Source organism: Eurytemora carolleeae, unplaced genomic scaffold (genome assembly GCF_000591075.1).
Source record: "Eurytemora carolleeae unplaced genomic scaffold, Eaff_2.0 scaffold625, whole genome shotgun sequence".
NCBI lineage: Eukaryota > Metazoa > Arthropoda > Copepoda > Calanoida > Temoridae > Eurytemora > Eurytemora carolleeae.
Genome location: NW_019396697.1, coordinates 86,587 through 104,679, shown reverse-complemented (window position 1 = coordinate 104,679; position 18,093 = coordinate 86,587). Strand labels below are relative to the sequence as shown.

General features: G+C 31.0%; 2 protein-coding genes across 3 annotated transcripts; both read right to left on the bottom strand.

The window, feature by feature from the left end:
- Positions 1 to 1,483: 1,483 nt before the first annotated feature.
- On the bottom strand, positions 1,484 to 11,213 carry LOC111707515 (major facilitator superfamily domain-containing protein 12). 2 transcript variants are annotated; one of them, XR_002766460.1, is made up of 18 exons: positions 10,922 to 11,213; positions 10,759 to 10,809; positions 10,547 to 10,617; positions 10,241 to 10,346; positions 9,325 to 9,461; positions 8,951 to 9,044; positions 8,373 to 8,474; positions 7,847 to 7,904; positions 7,545 to 7,587; positions 6,555 to 6,600; positions 5,602 to 5,699; positions 5,017 to 5,104; positions 4,441 to 4,552; positions 4,166 to 4,221; positions 3,798 to 3,851; positions 3,553 to 3,570; positions 2,431 to 3,400; positions 1,484 to 2,337 (listed from the first exon to the last, which is right to left on the bottom strand). XR_002766460.1 is itself a non-coding variant. In XM_023480626.1 (17 exons), the coding sequence occupies exons 1-17, from the start codon at positions 11,027 to 11,029 to the stop codon at positions 3,095 to 3,097; spliced, it is 1,548 nt and encodes a 515-aa protein (XP_023336394.1). In that variant the 5' UTR covers positions 11,030 to 11,213; the 3' UTR covers positions 1,484 to 3,094. The 2 variants fall into 2 exon arrangements, 1 of the variants encoding a protein (XP_023336394.1); XM_023480626.1 differs by having other exon boundaries at positions 1,484 to 3,400.
- A 470-nt stretch (positions 11,214 to 11,683) lies between these two features.
- On the bottom strand, positions 11,684 to 18,087 carry LOC111707518 (charged multivesicular body protein 6-A). The gene is made up of 7 exons (XM_023480630.1): positions 18,040 to 18,087; positions 17,458 to 17,533; positions 16,243 to 16,381; positions 13,493 to 13,594; positions 13,022 to 13,115; positions 12,237 to 12,410; positions 11,684 to 11,906 (listed from the first exon to the last, which is right to left on the bottom strand). Exons 1-7 carry the CDS (start codon positions 18,085 to 18,087, stop codon positions 11,865 to 11,867), a joined length of 675 nt encoding a protein of 224 aa, XP_023336398.1. The 3' UTR covers positions 11,684 to 11,864.
- Between the last annotated feature and the right edge of the window lie 6 nt (positions 18,088 to 18,093).

Sequence of the window (18,093 nt, the reverse complement as noted above, 5' to 3'; positions counted from 1 at the left end):
AACATTCGTATCAAATTAAAATCAACATTCGTATCCAAAATCCAACCAGTCTCACAGTCATAATATAAATCATTAACATTCGTATCAAATTAAAATCAAACTATCTATAGAAACAAGCTGTCATGGCAAGCTGTCATAGAGAGAGAGAATATAAGAAAAATTATCCGGTATTCGCGCATTCTTAGGAGTTTTATCTATCCCCCCCTCCGCCAAGTTAGGAACCATGCCTTACAATTTCAATCAATCAACCAATTTAACAAATCGGTCGTCGTACATGCAGTTCCGATTCTTCCGATGATATGTATTGCATTAGTATCAGGTCGGAAAGTTAGTATGTAGGTCAGAAGAGAGGATTTTGCGTACGGAAGATGTAACTTAAGCGATGTTTAGAATAAGGGGGATTGAATTTATGGACTGGACGAATTCTGGACATGACTTTAAATTATTCATAATTGTACGATCGGGAAGGCAACCTCCTCCGAGTACATACAGGGTGTCCCACGAAACATGACAACAGCAAGACGACTTGAAAGTCGTCTTTGATAGTTGAATTTATTTGTGACATTATTCTTCTACAGGGTGTCCCACGAAACGTGATAGTATGCAGGACGACTTGAATGTCGTCTTGATTTTAAATCTGAACGAAATTCTTCATATCTCGGGCAATATTGAAAGCACAAAAAAGGCAGACCACATTTTGGAAATGGCAGGACTAAGGGAATTTTGTGATTATTATCTCTAGAAATTTACTGCTAAATTGGGTTGACAAATAAACGCAGCAAATTATATCGAAAATCAAGACGACATTCAATTCGTCTTGCATATTGTCATGTTTCGAGGGACTGTATTAAGATAAATTTACGTGAAAATACGAATTTATCTGCAAGTGAAAAGTTTTTATGTTGCAAAGATACGCATTTTTACGAATAATTTTTATAAATAATTTTTATAAAATAATCTTTTTAAGTAAACAAGTTTTTATTTCATGTATTTTTTCATATAATGAATGGAATGAATGACACAAGCAGAATAAACGTTCTAAAACTTCTTATACATCTTTGATGGGGTTTGATCTGAATTCGGTTTTACCGATATCTTTCCTCATCTTTAAATAAAATTTAACTTTAAAATATTTCTTTTAAATGAAGTTTACTGGGGCACAATAAAAATGAGAATTTCAGGCATACATCAGTTATAACAATTAAAATAAAAAATCAACAGTTTCTTGCGAAAAAAGAAAAACCTTTCTTCGGGTTCACGATAAATTCTGTAAGAACTATATTTATGTGTTTTTTAAATCATTCCAGTTTTATGAGTTATATATTTGAATTAATATTATCTCCGTTTGAATGTCAGCTCTATAGAACCATAGGAATGTTCTTCTCTTGACTTGATTTATAAGCTATTTGTTAAGAGTTGGTCTTTAGAAGAAAAACTTTAGTTTCCAGGCAAAGCTGGGTTTCCTGAACGAATGTTAAATAAATAATAATTTAAAGTCTTTATTTATTAGAGAAATTGAACAAAATGTAAAATAAAATACTAATTATCTATAAAATGTCATTTTTTAGAATTACAAAAGGTTTTTTTCTAAATCGATGTGACCAACAGTATTTGTGTACTTGCAGTGAGAACCAGAAAACTCAGGAATATGAAGACGAATTTTAGGCTCAAGTTATGTCTAAATAGTCAATTAAACGTTTAAGATACAACAATTGCGCAGTGTAAACAGACCCATTTTACTTAAGTGATAAAATAAATAAATTATTAAAACTACTTGCTTTGTAACACCATCGAATACACTTATTTACTTTAATGTTCTCTTCCTATTCCACAGTTTTCTGTTTCTAACTGTATGTAGATTGGTCAACACAAATATAAGCATCATCTTAAAATAAAAAGAACACTAGGAAATAATAAATTCTTTTCCAGAAACAAGACTTTTCAATATTATTGTCACAAAACTTAAGAGAAGTTTATATGGCGGTTAGAAAGAATGTGACATTGTATTTGAATTACAGCAAATATAAATGAGGGTAAACGAAAACGAAATTATTACGAATCATTTTGTTTGGATTTTATGAGACGCTTATAATAACCTACAAAAAACCATTTAGTTGAATGTAGATTTAAAATCGAATTAAATTTAAAAGCTCAAATTTGAAAGTTTTGCAAAGCCAAATTTTAAGCCGCGAGTGTGAGTTGTGAGTGTGACTAAAACAATAAAAAAAATTTAAAAAATCTAATGAAGAAAAAAATGAAGAAGACAGAAGGAAAATACTAAACCGAATTTGAGCCCGAATTCAATCGTCGTCGTATCCATCAATACAATAAAGGCGACTTAAAATTTTAAATTTTTATTTCTACCAAGCTTTAAAACATAGAAGCACGTGGAAACTTGTAATTTGAAGAAAGCTTGGTAAAAATCCAAACTTTAATAGAAAGTCGTCTTCGTTGTTTTGATATGAAAACCGACCACTGTATGAAACTCGGTTTGGAACTTAAAAATTATAGACTTTATGACGGAATGAGTTTTATAATTATCACAGAACTGGAGTATACTTTTATGTTATGAATTTAAAGGGGCTATCAAGGTAGTTTGGGGTTACCAGAAGCATTATGAGATACACCTATGGCGGCCTTGTTATAATTTCTTTTAAAATAATCGTTTCAAGTCTTTTTTGCTTTGTGCCAATAAACGGTTGAGAATGGCTCATTTCTAAGAAAAACTACAACATTTTTGTCATCGTTATCAAAGATTTAGACAACACATTAAACAAAATATTTCTTGAAACAAATGCTGTTATACTAAATTTGACCATGAGAAACTTGCAAAGGGCAAATGTTCGCAAATGTTTAAACCTCGAAAATAACTAAAACTGATTAAAACTATAATGTAAATAAAACATTCTACATGGTAGAAGCTAATGCTTTAAAATACGAAATGAAACGTAATGGAAGACAAAAGCTATCATTTTCGGAAATCAATTAATATTGGTCGATTGTCAGCTGATTCTAGCCCTTGGCGCCATTTTTAATTTTCATCAGTTTTTGGCGGATTTTGCAAAATCAAAGGAGAGTTTTTTTGCGGATATTGTTAAATCAAAGGTGTTCTTTCAGTTGGTTCTTCCGTGTTACTTCTTTTTTGTTCTGGGTTACGTGTCCTCCTTTCTCCCTGTACACTTGTCCTCCTTTCTCCCTGTAAACTTGTCCTCCTTTCTCCCTGTAAACTTGTCCTCCTTTCGCCCTGTAAACTTGTCCTCCTTCCTCCTATTTCTTGTCCTTCAATAATAAGTGGTGTCCTGCGTTCTCCTACAGTGAAGGGAGAAAGAATGAGGAGCGATATAATACCAAGAACAGCAGAACCACCAGTTGCGTAGAAGAGAACGTCGCGGAAAAACCACTGTCGTATCATATTCATTTAAAATCTTAGATAATAAAAATAATAATGAAATTTTAAGGGACATTTTTTCATAGCTCAACTTCAGAAAACAAAAGACGCAAAAAAATTATAAAAATGTATAAATTTAAGTAATTGTTAAAATATGATTTTTCCTTGCACTCCGGACAGCACTGAAATAATATTAATTTAGCAAACTTAAATGTATAACTGAATATTCTATTTTAAAGACATTGATAAAAAACCAAGGATAATTAGATGCGATTTTATAATTCTATTAGATTAAAAATTGGCGGATTCCTTAATCTCATACGCTATTAAAAACTTAAATAGTAAGGAAATGTCTTCTTTATGCAAAGATAATTAAAAAAGTAAAAAATTATTTCGTTAAATCCATTACCTTTAGGCACGGAATCAAATACTGAATCAACATGACGACCAGACCATTAGAAACCTGAAATATTTCATTCGTAACTCGAATTCTAAAAATTATTGTTTCAAGCTAAAAAAAAACAGATGGAAGACAGGAGAAATTAAAACTGTGAAATAGAAAGATGACTGTTAGACTCAAGTTACAATTTTTAAACGAACATGAAGCACGTATAAAGTTAATTTGTAAGCTACTAATATATTTGCTTTATTACAACATTAAATACATAGAAAACTGCTTAGATGTCGTCTTTCTTTTCTACAGTTTCAAAATTAAAACATCTTAATGGCATATTTTAATAATTCTTAAATAATTCTCCAGGTAAAAGTGGAAATTACCTTGTCAGTGAAAGACATAGCACCGTAAACAAACGCTGAAGAACCATGATTTTTTCCTGTTCAGATCAATTATTTAATTTTAATTTAATCTCTCCACTTCACTTATAAATGGAAGAACATTTCCGTAACACTGTTTGGGAAGGATCGGAAGCCCTATGGGGACACGTAGTGCCCCAAAGAGGTGAAATGAGCTTCGGAAGCTGTGCGGGGGAGGTTGCCTTCCCTCGCTTATTAAACAAACCAAAAGGTGAAAGAGTAAGCCAGATAATTGATTCCTATGAGTTCTGCAGTGAGTGCTAGACTAGTTATAAGTATTGTACTGCCCCCAGACCCGTACAGTACAACGGTAAAGAAGATTCCGTAGTCACGGAAGAAGGTTCCAGTTTGCTGAACAAAATATACATCTTATATAGTATGTATGGATAACTTCAAATGACCCTTCTTGGAAAGATGACACTGCCCGGTTTACATCATTATCCGAAAAGCTTTGTCTGATCAAGTATTGAAAATCAATTTTAAGAATTTCGGAAATTGATTGTTTTTATTTGTTGTTTTTCTACAATGCGGTTATCAGATTTAAACCTGGAAAATTGACAATAATTTCCACTTTTTGATCAGATTGAGGTTTCAGGCATTGCCATCTTGGTAAAGAGGGTCAATTAAATTATTTACAAATTAATAAATCAAAAAAAAGAAGAAAAAAGATGTTCAATTAGTTAATCAATGAATTTATTGAAATGTGAAACATGGCGAATAATGCTTTGTTGTAAGTGAACAACCAAAATCAAAGTCTTCCCGGTAAAAAATTTCACAAATCTTTGGAATGTTCTAGTATTTAACCAGGTTCTTACCTTTTCTCCTGCGCCGACAAAGACCCAAACCGCAGCTGAACAGCAGAGTGCTGACCCGAGGAGGTAGGTCACCTTTCTACCTGCTTTCCTGAAAACCGATGAGATAAATGTTCGCGGTCAGCTGAGATCTATCTATCTCTTACTTGACGGTTATTTTCATTCTATTTAACAAACTTTCTGAAATTTATTTACTTTAAAAAAAAAAACTTTTCTTTAAACTTTGTTTGATTCCAAAGTTTGGGAATTATACTTGAAAACGTGATAAAAATTAAAATATTCTTATAACATTTGGGTCATTATTTAGTAAGAAAATAACGATAGGTTATAAATTGTTAATAGCACTTCAGAGTCCAAAAATAGCAAGACACTATTAAAATGTCTTAAAAATTGCAAAATTTTTACTTTAAATTTTATTATTTCTTTAAAATGGGGACATTCAAAAAGCGTAAAAAAAATTCATTTTAGAAATTATCTAAATAATTGAAAATATCTTTGTAATATTCACATATGAACAACAAAAAACAAATACATAAAAAATAGATTAAAAAAATCAATATCCTCTAAACAATTCAAACCTTTGTTTACCTGTTCAAAACCTTCATAAGGAATGATGTTATGAACCCTGATATGTACATTACAAGAGGGATAATAGCAATATAGATGGTGGGTAGTTCAAGAGATTCCTAAATATTTTACACTTAAAGGGATTGTCAGCGATATTAAGTTATCCTTTATTTAAAGGGACTGTAATCTTAAATGATCCTTCATTTGAAAGAGGCTTGCTCTAGTCACAAAGGTACCCCTGAAACCTTAATCTGATTAATAATGTAAGAGATAACTTTGTTTTTTTTTCAGACTTGAGAAGTGTTTAATTCTGATATTGTCTCAACTGTTTCTAAGACAAAATATGTACAAGCTGATTTTATACAGAAACCAACAATAAAAATAACCAGAGCTGGGAGCTTTTGAATGGTGGATATCGGGATTAATGCTTGATCCACTCTTTTTCTTGATCTCCAGATTAAATAATGCTTGTTCTCCTCTTGTAATTTATCTCTAGATTAATTGACCGATCGGGATTAAGGATATCCCATTCTAAAGTTTTCAGCTCTGTTTTTAAGAACAAAAACATCAACATCTAGTTCATACTTAATCAGCAAAAGTTTTTTAGTTTTGAAACAAACCTGCCACTCTATCAATGGAGGGTCACTTGAAATTACGTTTACAGTCCCTTTAAAGAGAACCATTGAGCATTTCTCAGAATTAGAAACCAGGTTAAAAAATCTTTTCACTTCAAATATAATCATTTTTAAAATAGTTATGACATTTATATTTTGAAATAAATAAGGCTCATATTATGAAACAAACAAGGTGCTTTCTTTCTAGTACATTAAATATAATTAAAAATTTCGCAAAATTCCCTTTTTTCTGAAGAACAAATTTAAGAATGAAAAAATGTAAGAAATAAAAAATTGACGTTTTTAGATCCTGATCGGCCATAAACCTTTCCCTGGCCTTGAGGAATTTAGTTTATTTACCTGAATATACAGTGGAATGTACGTTTGAGACAAATTTACAAATAATCTGAGAAACCGGTACTTTTTAAATTTTAATACAAAAGGAGCACATTTAAAGCGACTGTAAAGGAAAAATGAAAGGGGGGTATAGGCTGAAAGCTTATCACTTTAGCTCTCGATCGAAACCCATGAAAGTTATATCTGATGTTCCTGTCTCGAGAAATTGATATAAAACTGTGTTAAAATTAAACGAAAGTTCATCTATGTAAAATTTAGACAATCTTAAACTTAAATCACGTGACCAGAACTATAACGAATGGCAGAGCAGTATACTGGTCACATGACCACTTTACTGCACTGCCATTGGTCAAGTAATACAAACCTATGAATAATATTATGAATTAAATCTTTAAAAAATAGAAATACCAAATATAAAATTAGAATTGGAGTAAACCAAAGTTACAATTAGCTTTGTCTGGGATATCATAGTTTTCAGATTGGTTGCATATTTACTGAATTTGATCTATTTAAACCCACTACTTTTATACAAAATTGTACATATATTAATTTTCGTATAAATTTGACAAAGTTGTAAATAAGTTTCTCGAAACAGGAACATCAGATATAAGTTTGATGGGTTGCGATCGAGAGCTAAAGTGATTAGCTTTCAGCCTATACCCCCTTACATTTCTCCTTTACAGTCCCTTTAAGATGATTTGCTAGAACTGCTTTGTAAACAGATGAAGGTTCAAATATAAATACAGATTAGAAAGAAGTAGGATTATACATTCAAGCAGGAGTGCCTGGTTTCTATACACTTTAACTAGTATTCTCTGTTTGTTTGTCTGATCATAACTCAGGAACCCCTTGACAGATTTCCCTTGCTAAATTTCAATGCAAGTATAGAAAAATATAAAGATATCAAAGGATGAACCCAAAAATTATGAATTTAAACTCCGGTATTGAATTCAATTTATTATTTAATTCTTTTTCTAATAAAAAGTAGTTTTCCTTGTGCTCATATACAACAATGCTACTATGTAGAATTGTGGTTCTGAAAAGAAATATTGATTAATTATCAACATACTAGAGAGTATAGACGATACTTAACTACATATTTTCTTGAAAATATTCTGGATCAAAGAAATAAATATTATTTATCAAGGATTTTAAAATTTAAAAAAAGTCAACCACAATTCTGTGGAAATCAATGCTGTAAAGTCTAAAATGCTTCTATGTTCAATATATTTTTTGAGCTATTTCCTCAAAAAATAAAAATTTAATAAGATTAGAAAAATTGCATAAGTAGCTACCTGTAAACCAATATGAAGCTGAGAGATAGTTTCTTTTAGTTTCCTCTGTTACTATTATCTAAATAGTTAAATTAAAGCTTAACCAGATTTTCCTCTGACAATTTCTTAAATTCCTATAATTTTTGTGAATTAAGTCAGATTTACGTAAAATAACTCTATATTACTTATTTGTACAATTACGAAGTTTGGTGAATAGGGATATACAGAGCGTCCCATATTATATTAGATTATCTCCAATCTTTACCGCCAAAATACGCACATAATACTCGAAAAATCTAGCATTTTCTGCGAGAAAATTTCTATTCACCTTTTTAAATTTTTCAAAATGATTCATTCTTCTTAAACTTTCTGATTTATCCACCAAATCGTAATAATCGTAATTTAGACCCATTGACGCGGTCTAATTTGATGTGGGACACCCTGTATATTGAAAACCTTTAATAACACTGCCTTACAAGCATTCACGATTTTTTTAAATTTTGAGAGTCTGAATCTGGACGAATGAACCAAAAACTGTGTGACCTACCCTGTGCTCCACCTCCTCTTTGACCAGCAGATGGAAGAGAATGCTTGCCACTGTTCCAAGACCAATCACGATCAACATTAAGTTCCGAAATTTGTCTTCATCCTACACACAGATTTTGACAGATCTTGGGATCATATTTTTTTTCTTCTTGCACATCTTCTATTACTCAACCCCATGACAAATCTCATTTAAAGGGACCGTTCACTTATTTGGGTAATTTCAGGGTAAACTGAACAGCCTATTCGCTGTTGATTGGTAATAGTCTTACTTTTCAAAGACAACTGTGGAGAAAAAGCCGATTTTTCGTTCAGAATTTGAGCGGAAAGGGACGGTCCCTCTCTATAGACACTATTTGATGTTTTTTTTTTTCAGTAACAGCACCCCAATAAAATTTAAATTTATCATATTTTAATGTCATTATGTACTTTTGATATTTGAGTTAGCAAGAAATTTACGTTTTTCGTATTAAAACATATAAAATGTGTATACAAAGACGACGTTTTCTACGACAATCAATTAATCATTACTCGTATTTTGGTTCGTAGATTCACTCCACGTTCAGCCTAAACTCCACACACCTGATCAGAGAGTTCGGTTCCGGAGTCTCCAAGGCCAAAGAATGCCATAGCAATCAGGTAAACACAAATGTTAGAAGCTACAGTCATAGAATACCTAAGTAAATTTACTTGAATGAATTAATAAATCAATAAATTAACAAATCAATCAATCAATCAATCAATCAATCAGTCAGTCAATAAATCAATCAATTAATAAGTCAATATTGCTTTCTCGTCAAAATCTACTGATCATTCCAAAATAAAATCACTCGCTAAAACTCTTTGATCACTGACTGACTTACTGACTTGCTGACTTACTGACTTACTGACTTACTGACTTACTGACTTACTGACTTACTGACTTACTTACTAAACTCACTAACTCACTCACTCACCTGATAGCTGTGAGTCCTGTTCTATCGTTTTGACACGACGAGAGTCCTGGGATTAAGGAGAGATGGGATATTTGAACACAGGCCCAACCAAATTGAAATATTACAGCAAACCCAGAATAGTAAATCAGCTGAGCCCACTAAAAATTAAATATTTTTATATAAGGCCGAATTTAAAGAATTTTAGCCGCGTCTCAAATTTGAGAAACATGATTGGTTCCACTTGAAATTGGATTCAGTGTTTCGAGATCAGAGCCGGCGCTCAATTGAAACCGGTTTTGGTGGTTCAGCCATGAGGTTTAAATTCTTTAAATTTGGCCTATGCATTTACATATTTCATAACGATAATCGATAACAATAGATTCTGAAATTTTTTTATTTGTACATCTTATTTATTTTTACCTCAAAAATCTATAATTTGAATGTTCCACTCAACAAAATTGTATGGCTTTATAATTGGATACAAGATATTTGAGACGGATTTCAATAGTTTTTAACCATAATTTTATATTATTATAAAGATTTATTCACACACAAAGATATAAATACATATATAAATGGTGTAGTTTAAATTTGTTTAAATAAATTTTTTTGAAAATACAGGTTTCCAAAAGAAAAGAGAAAAAATATGCAAAATTATGCACATATAGAAAACATTGATTTTTACTCACTACATAACATATTTATCATTTCAGTTATTACGTAATCATCGAATCCTTCAACATATAAATTATTCATTCTTGTATTTAAAAGTTCTTATAAAGCCGGAACTTTCCATTCATGTTCCAATGGGAGAAATGTTAATGAAGATTATTTAATGTATGTCTAATAGTTGTCAGGGCAAATATTTAAAAATAAAGCAATTGAAAATTAAAATAAGAAAGAAGACGACACACTAGGTCAACTGTAATTAACTAACCTCATCAGATTCCCCGCAGCCCAGGCACTGTAGGAAGATGAAAGGAAAGCTCCCAAGGATACAAATGGTTCCCAGCAGATGCCAAGATTTTCTCTTTCCGTACTTCCTACATAAATAGGTTGATCGGTGAATAACAGTGAATACTGAAAAGTCACTTTGTTAAAAATACGGAAAATACTGTCGTTTTTGATCACACACAAGTTTAAGGATAAAGTTGAAAATAGGGAACATGAGTCTTTAAAACAAAGGATTATTTAAAATTCCGTGAATAGTTCCTTTCAGATATCAATAAACAAGCCAACTAACCTACACAGCCAGGTATTGTCAGGTCTATCACTCAAAAATCCAACAAAGGTTGTGCTCAAGCCATCTGCAATCTAATAAAGCAAATAAACTTACGCTAAATTAAATCAGATCAGATCAGATCAGATCAGATCGCATCAGAACACATCAGATCAATTTTTTTTCAAAAATCGTTTTTTCAGTTAGTATTTACTAAAGTATTGTGTATAACTTACCTGTCCAACTAGTAAGATAACACCGGCATAACTGTTGTTAAAGTACAAAACCTAAAAATGTCTAGTTTAATAAAACTAAGAAAATTGTTCAATTTTATTTGTCTCTTTAGATAAATCAACGTCACATAAAAAGAACAAAGTAGTAGTTTTATTTTAATCTAACCTTGTGATAAAACAAAAGGAGGTAGGTGAACCACATAGAAGCACAGAGGTCATTGAGTACATGACCCAGCCCAAACCCGACCTTTCCGGTCAGAGTGAGGGGTTCCATTCTACCTGGTATCACAGGACAGAGCGTTAGCTTACATTTGAAACATTTTTAAAGAGATTTCACGCTTCAGATTTTGTGACTGATAAATGGTAGGAAATGAAATTACAGATTTAGGAAAAATACATATTTACTGAAATTATGATAATAAATACATTATACAATACAGGGACAACTAAACGCTTGAAAATTATATCAATTTATACAAAATAAATTGGCACGGCTATGGTAGAAAAATTAAAAGATACAAGAAAAATTTTTCTGCAAAAAATTAACCAGCAAAGTAACGAATATAAAATTCCATAATTTTGATTTTATCTAACATCCAATGCATCTTCTTTTATGTGGATTCAATTTAATTTAAATTCGAATTCAATACATTTTATTGTGCTGATGTTTGCCTTGTTTTTATCAAATCAGCAGTCGACTGTGGCAATGCCCGATTCACAATGATACCCTTTAAAGCTTTGTTTGATCATGTTTAAATTATATATGAACGTTTAAAATAAAAAAAAAACTGTTTCTACTGCAGGAAAAAAATATTGGGATTATCAGAAATGAACGCTTTCAAACATAGAGAAACGACAATATCTTTCACATTATTGATCAGATAAAGGTTTCAAGGATACCGCTGTGAATCTTTGCATAGGGGATCACTTGAAATTAGTTCATTCTAATGATTATTTTCTAGGTTTACATGTTTCCACTTTTAATAGACCGAGAATTATTAACCTAAAATATACATATCTACATTTGCACTTAATTAAAGAAAAATTACAAATTATTGCATAGTATATAAATAAATGATGGGATAATTCATATTTCTGGTTTGATCCCATCAACTTGCAGCCACAGCAGTCTTCTTTTTGGAAGGTGCAACCTGAAGTTAAAAAATCAATAAAAAAAGATTCTATTGAATTTACCTGAACCTACTCATCTGACAATTGACTTCATCATAAAAAAGCTCAGAATTTAAAAAGGTAATTCTGAAAGAAGACTTCAGAATCATATATATAATATAATTTTTTTTTTTTTATGCCGTATTAGGAGTAAAAGACCAATAACAATAGCCTTAAAACACCAAATTTCTCTTTTCAAACATTAGAACACAATAAAAATGTTGGGTTACATCCCACTTTTTGTTCAACCCTGGATGAAACCATTTAAAAGTTCATGAACCCTTCAAATTGTTGTTGTTCTTTTTAGTTACCATTTCTGGATTGTGTGTTGGAACATCCGGTAGATTTACTTCTATGTCCTCCATATTGTTTTCCTCCTTGGCTTCCGGCAGCGTGGTAGGCGGCGTGGGCAAAACCGGTTCCAGCTCACCTAGTTCAGCTTCCAACAGCTGATCAAGTTCCGCCATGACATCATCCTCGTCCTCCTTCAAATTTAACAATTTAGCAGAGGTTCAAAACGGAATTGAGTTCAATATTTTTCTAACATGTCTTATTTATATCATATTGCCCAAGCTCAAAGAAACTTTGAAGTTTTTTCAACGATTTAAATTGACCAGAAAAGAAAAATTACCAATTTCTTTGTAAGTCTAAACAAGGGACTTTCCTGGGTTAGCTGTTCAGAGAGAAATTCATCGATGTTGTTTGTCTATGGAAGGGACTAACCTGGGTTAGCTGACCAGAGAGGAGTTCATTGATCTCTCGCTGTTTGTCTAAGGAAGGGACTAACATAGGTTAGCTGTACATAGAGGAGTTCATCGATCTCTCCATGTATGTCTGTAGAAGGGACTAACCTGGGTTAGTTGTCCAGAGAGGAGTTCATCAATCTCTCTCTGTTTGTCTATGGAAGGAATTAACCAAGGTTAGCTGACCAGAGAGGAGCTCATCGATCTTTCTCTGCTTGTATATAGAAGGGATTAACCAGGGTTACCTGACCAGAGAGGAGTTTATCGATCTCTCAATGTTTGTATATGGAAGAAATTAACCAATGTTAGCTGACTAGAGAGGAGTTCTCTGTTTGTCTATGGAAGGGACTTACCTGGGTTAGCTGACCAGAGAGTAGTTCATCAATCTCTCTCTGTTTGTCTATGGCCTCTTTCGTTTCGTCCAACAGATCTTCTATATCCTCAGTACTAAATTTACAAATAAATGAATCTATCGATCAACCTATCAATCAATCAGTCAATCAGCCTAAACATCTTAAAGCTGTTTTCACAATGCCCCCTTGTAATCCTTCCTAAAAAGGTTTGAATTGGCATTTGAAAGAGTAGGGTGGTAGATGACAAAATAAGTAATTGTCATTAAGAAATTCATGAAAACTGCAAACAATTATTTACAATTTTTTAACTATTTACTTAAAGGTATCAAATTTTGTTAACCTTTGTTAAGCTTTAATATTTCAAAATAAGACAATTTGATCAAAAAGAATTTTTAGTTTGATTAAATTATCAGAGGTCTACGACGTAGTGTTTCAAAGATATGGGGATTAGATAATCAGAGTTTTCTTTACCTGAAAACTGAGTTAGCCCTCTGTAGCGCCTCATTACCCTTCTTCAGTCCTTCTAGAACCTTGTGCTCTACTTGTGTAAACTCTAGATCCTGCTCAAACAGATTCATTCACGTCATCCAAAACAATACTAAAGGGACTGTTGATGAAATTTTAATGAACACTCAATTCACAACGGCACCCTTTAACACAATAAGGAATATTGTTGTTAGTTTTCCTTTCTTGTAACTGCATCACGTCACTTGTGACAAACTATCAATATTGAGATAGAAAAACAAAAATATATCAATCATTTCTGCTCAGGGAAACCATTGTGAATTGGACAGTTAACCCTCTGTTAATGGAAAATCAAAATATTATTTTTAAAAAAAAGAATCACTGAAAACTTGCTACAACTGTTTCAGTAAAAATATGCTAGATCTAAATTTCTAGTCTTATCAAAACAATCGAAAATTTAACTCCCAGTGTAGTATGGTGGGTCTCGGTAGGGAGTATAGATAGATAGATAGATAGATAGACAAGTAGACAGATTTAATAAAAATATGGATAGATAAATAGATAGACAGACAGTCAGATAGATAGATAGATAGATTGATGAATAGATAGATAGACAGATAGATTGATAGATATGAAAGATAAATAGATTGATATATAGATAGATTAATGAATAGATAGATAGATAGATAGATAGATAGATAGATATGAAAGATAAAAGGATAGATAGATAGATAGATAGATAGATTAATGAATAGATAGATAGACAGATAGATTGATAGATATGGAAGATAAATAGATAGCTAAATAGATATATTAATGAATAGATAGATAGATATGAAAGATAGATAGATAGATAGATAGATAGATAGATAGTTAGATAGATAGATAGATAGAAAGACAGGCAGACAGACAGACAGATAGATTTAATAGAATGGATAGATACATAGATAGACAGACAGCCAGATAGATAGAGATAGATAAATGAATAGATAGAAAGATAGATTTATAGATAGATAGATAGATAGATAGATAGATGTATTGATGTAAATATGTAAAGTATCTATTTGAATTAGAAGATGGGAAGATCATTGCAAACTAGGCAAGAATAGAAGATCAAATTTATCAGATATTACCGGCACAACTTTGTGACCCTTTCACAGCCGTAGATGCTAGATAGATTGATAGATAGATAGATAGATAGATTAAATTCAAACCAGGTAGATGCTAGATAGATTGATAGAGAGAGAGATCGTAGAATGAATGTTTTGCATACTTCCTTAATAATCTTAAATTTAGATTTTCAGATAAATGATAATAACTAAGGTCAACTACCTATTTTGAAAACCTTGCAATTTATTACCAAACTTATTTGCAACAATTTTCGCAAACCAAGATTGCCTTAAATATTGATATTATAAACATTTTTCTATAATGCATAGTTTTTCTTCAGTTGCTGGATAAAGAAACTTTTATTATGAATGTGCACAGATTATTCGTGACTTTCACAATTAATCAGTAAATCAGTATTCAGTTAATCAGTTAATCATTTAATCAGTATTCAGTTAATCAGTTAATCATTTAATCAGTATTCAGTTAATCAATTAATCATTAAATCAGTATTCAGTTAATCAGTTAATCATTTAATAAGTATTCAGTTGATCAGTTAATCAGTTAATCATTTAATCAGTATTCAGTTAATCAGTTAATCAGTTAATCATTTAATCAATATTCAGTTCATTAGTTAATCATTTAATCAGTATTAATCATTTAATCAGTATTCAGTTAATCAGTTAATCATTTAATCAGTATTCAGTTAATCAGTTAATCATTTAATCAGTATTCAGTTTATCAGTTAATAATTTACTCAGTATTCAGTTAATCAGTTTATCATTTAATCAGTATTCAGTTCATTAGTTAATCATTTAATCAGTATTCAGTTAATCAGTTAATCATTTAATCATTTAATCAGTATTCATTTAATCAGTTAATCATTTAATCAGTTAATCATTTAATCAGTATTCAGTTAATCAGTTAATCATTTAATCAGTATTCAGTTAATTAGTTTATCATTTAATCAGTATTCAGTTAATCAGTATTCAATTAATCAGTTAATGATTTAATCAGTATTCAGTTAATCAGTTATTCAGTTATTCAGTTAATCAGTTAATCAGTATTCAGTTAATCAGTTAATGATATAATCAGTATTCAATTAATTAGTTAAACAGTATTCAATTAATCAGTTTTTAAACTAAACAGTTAATCAGTTAATAGGTATTCACTTAATCAGTTAGTCAGTATTCAATTAATCAGCTAATTAGCATTCAATTAATCAGCTTATCAGTATTCAATTAATAAGTAAACCAGCTAAACAGTATTTAATTAATCAGTTATAGAGTTAATTATTTATTGTTTACCATTTATAGATAAATAGAAATAAAAATAGTAATAAATGTTTACCATTGATAGATAAATAGAGATAAATGTTTACCATTGAAAGATAGTTTTATAGATATAAATGTTCACCATTTATAGATAGATAGATAGAGATAAATGTTTACCATAGAAAGATAGTTAGATAGATATAAATGTTTACCATTTATAGATAGATAGATAGAGATAAATGTTTACCATTGAAAGATAGAAAGATAGATATAAATGTTTACCATTTATAGATAGATAAATGTTTACCATTGAAAGATAGATAGAAAGAGATAAATATTAACCATTGATAGAAATAGATAGAGATAAATGTTTACCATTGATATACAGATAAGAGGTTGACAGATAGATAGATAAAGTTGAATGTTACCATATATTTTTTCTTCCTTAACAATAGTTTAGCTCTGTCTTTCTTCCCTTCTTTCAGTAATCTTTTAGCAATCTCACGATCTTTTTCTAAACAAAACATTCAAACTTATTCTCAACATAATTTCAATCCTTACAGCCACAAAAGCGTCAAAATATGTTGTAGCCACTAGCAACGCAGGTTTAATGTTTCTTAGATAACATATGAAAGCTTGGGACTGGCGAGTGGTAAGTTATAAAAAAAACCTTACTCCCTCCCCCCAAACTAACAGGGTTGTCCTGCCTTTTCTTGTCAAGAGAAAATTTTTCAGTTGTAACCATTCAGTTTTATTTATAAGAGGCCTCTAATTGGAAGTATAAATAAACAAAATCAAGGAATTCTAAATTACCAGTGTTAAGGGGGAAGTTCCGTACAAAGCTTGGGTTGGGGGGGCTTTCTGACTTCGTTTTTAGAGATTTCTCTCTGATTTTTTGCACTTAGGCCTGAATCGGGATCTATTTTTTAATCAATATCAAAAATGGGGGGACAAAATTTCCCCTCTTTAATTGTTCGCGCATTTTTCGGAAATTTTTCAATGTTAGGTCCATTTGGGGAGTCTAAAGTCACTAACTTTGGGTCGAGAAACTCAATTCTGGAAGATGTCCCCCCCCCTTAATTTTTCGCACATTTTTTCAAAACATTTTCCTATATTGTAAACACTACAGCGCTTATTTATCCCACCAAATATTTTGAAAAAACTGAATTGCAAACATATAACAATGAGATCAAAGGATATATTATAAGTTGGTGAGAGTATGAAGAGAACTTGTCTTTATCAGCAGGTATTTTCTTTGCAAATTTTATACACAATTTCTTCATTGCACTAAAGCTTTTTGTAAAATGTTACCCTAGACTTTGTTCAATACTCACAAGTTGCAATTTAACCCTTTTTTGCTCATTTCTACTCGTATTCTTTGGTCAGATTCTCAATATATTTGTAACTAGGTAGATTTCCCCATATAGGCATGGCGGATTAGCAGTTACACATTGATAAATATTAGATTTATTTCCATTTATCATATTTATATTTGTTCCCCCATTTTTGTTTTTGATTCAGAAACTAGATCCTGATTCAGGCAAAACATCAGAAAGAAATCTCATAAACGAAGTCNGTGGAATTTCTTACCTAAAACTCCGCTTATTCTTTTTTGATACTGCTTTAACTGATCCCGTTGTTTCTTCAAAGCGAGAATAGCTTTGTCCTTAATTTTTTATTACATTTTATACAAATACGTAACATTGGAATAATATTACAACCATTTTATAATTGTTAGAAAGTTTTCTTAATTTTTACGACAAACTTCCGTTATTTAAATTTTCCAAAAAAAAATCATGATTTTTTTTCCAGAATAAAAAGGATTAGTTCTTCTTAAACAAGATAATTTTGTTCAAAGGTTTTTACAAAGAAAGATATTTAGAAATAATGATACCTCTCTGTTCAGAAATGGCAACCACAACCATAACCCCCACGACCACCACAACCAAAACCACAACTATCACAACAACAACAAACAAATCTTCCACAACCACCCCAACCAAAACCATCACAACAACTACAACCACAAAACAACAACAAACAGAACAACCAAAACCACATCTAAGACCTAAACAACAACCAGAATAACAACCACAACCACAACCAGAATAATAGTAATAATAATAATAATAATAAGATCAAAAATAACAATAATAAATTCGTATAAAATGCCTGCTCGGTGATTCGACTTTTCTCTTTTTTAGCAAAAATATTTCCCATTTTTCT

Bases quoted from the DNA above. Each gene is read 5' to 3' on its own strand.
- LOC111707518 (XM_023480630.1), bottom strand. From the start codon at position 18,087: ATGGGAAATATTTTTGCTAAAAAAGAGAAAAGTCGAATCACCGAGCAG. The intron at 12,411-13,021 runs GTAAGTCCCTTC...TTAAATTTGAAG, and splicing joins TCTCTGGTCAGCTAACCCAG to GAGGACGAGGATGATGTCAT. The intron at 11,907-12,236 runs GTAACTAAAAAG...TTTTAACTTCAG, and splicing joins CAACACACAATCCAGAAATG to GTTGCACCTTCCAAAAAGAA.
- LOC111707515 (XM_023480626.1), bottom strand. From the start codon at position 11,029: ATGGAACCCCTCACTCTGACCGGAAAGGTCGGGTTTGGGCTGGGTCAT. The intron at 10,810-10,921 runs GTTAGATTAAAA...AGACATTTTTAG, and splicing joins TCCTTTTGTTTTATCACAAG to GTTTTGTACTTTAACAACAG. The intron at 8,475-8,950 runs GTGTGTGGAGTT...ATCTGTGTGTAG, and splicing joins GAACCGAACTCTCTGATCAG to GATGAAGACAAATTTCGGAA.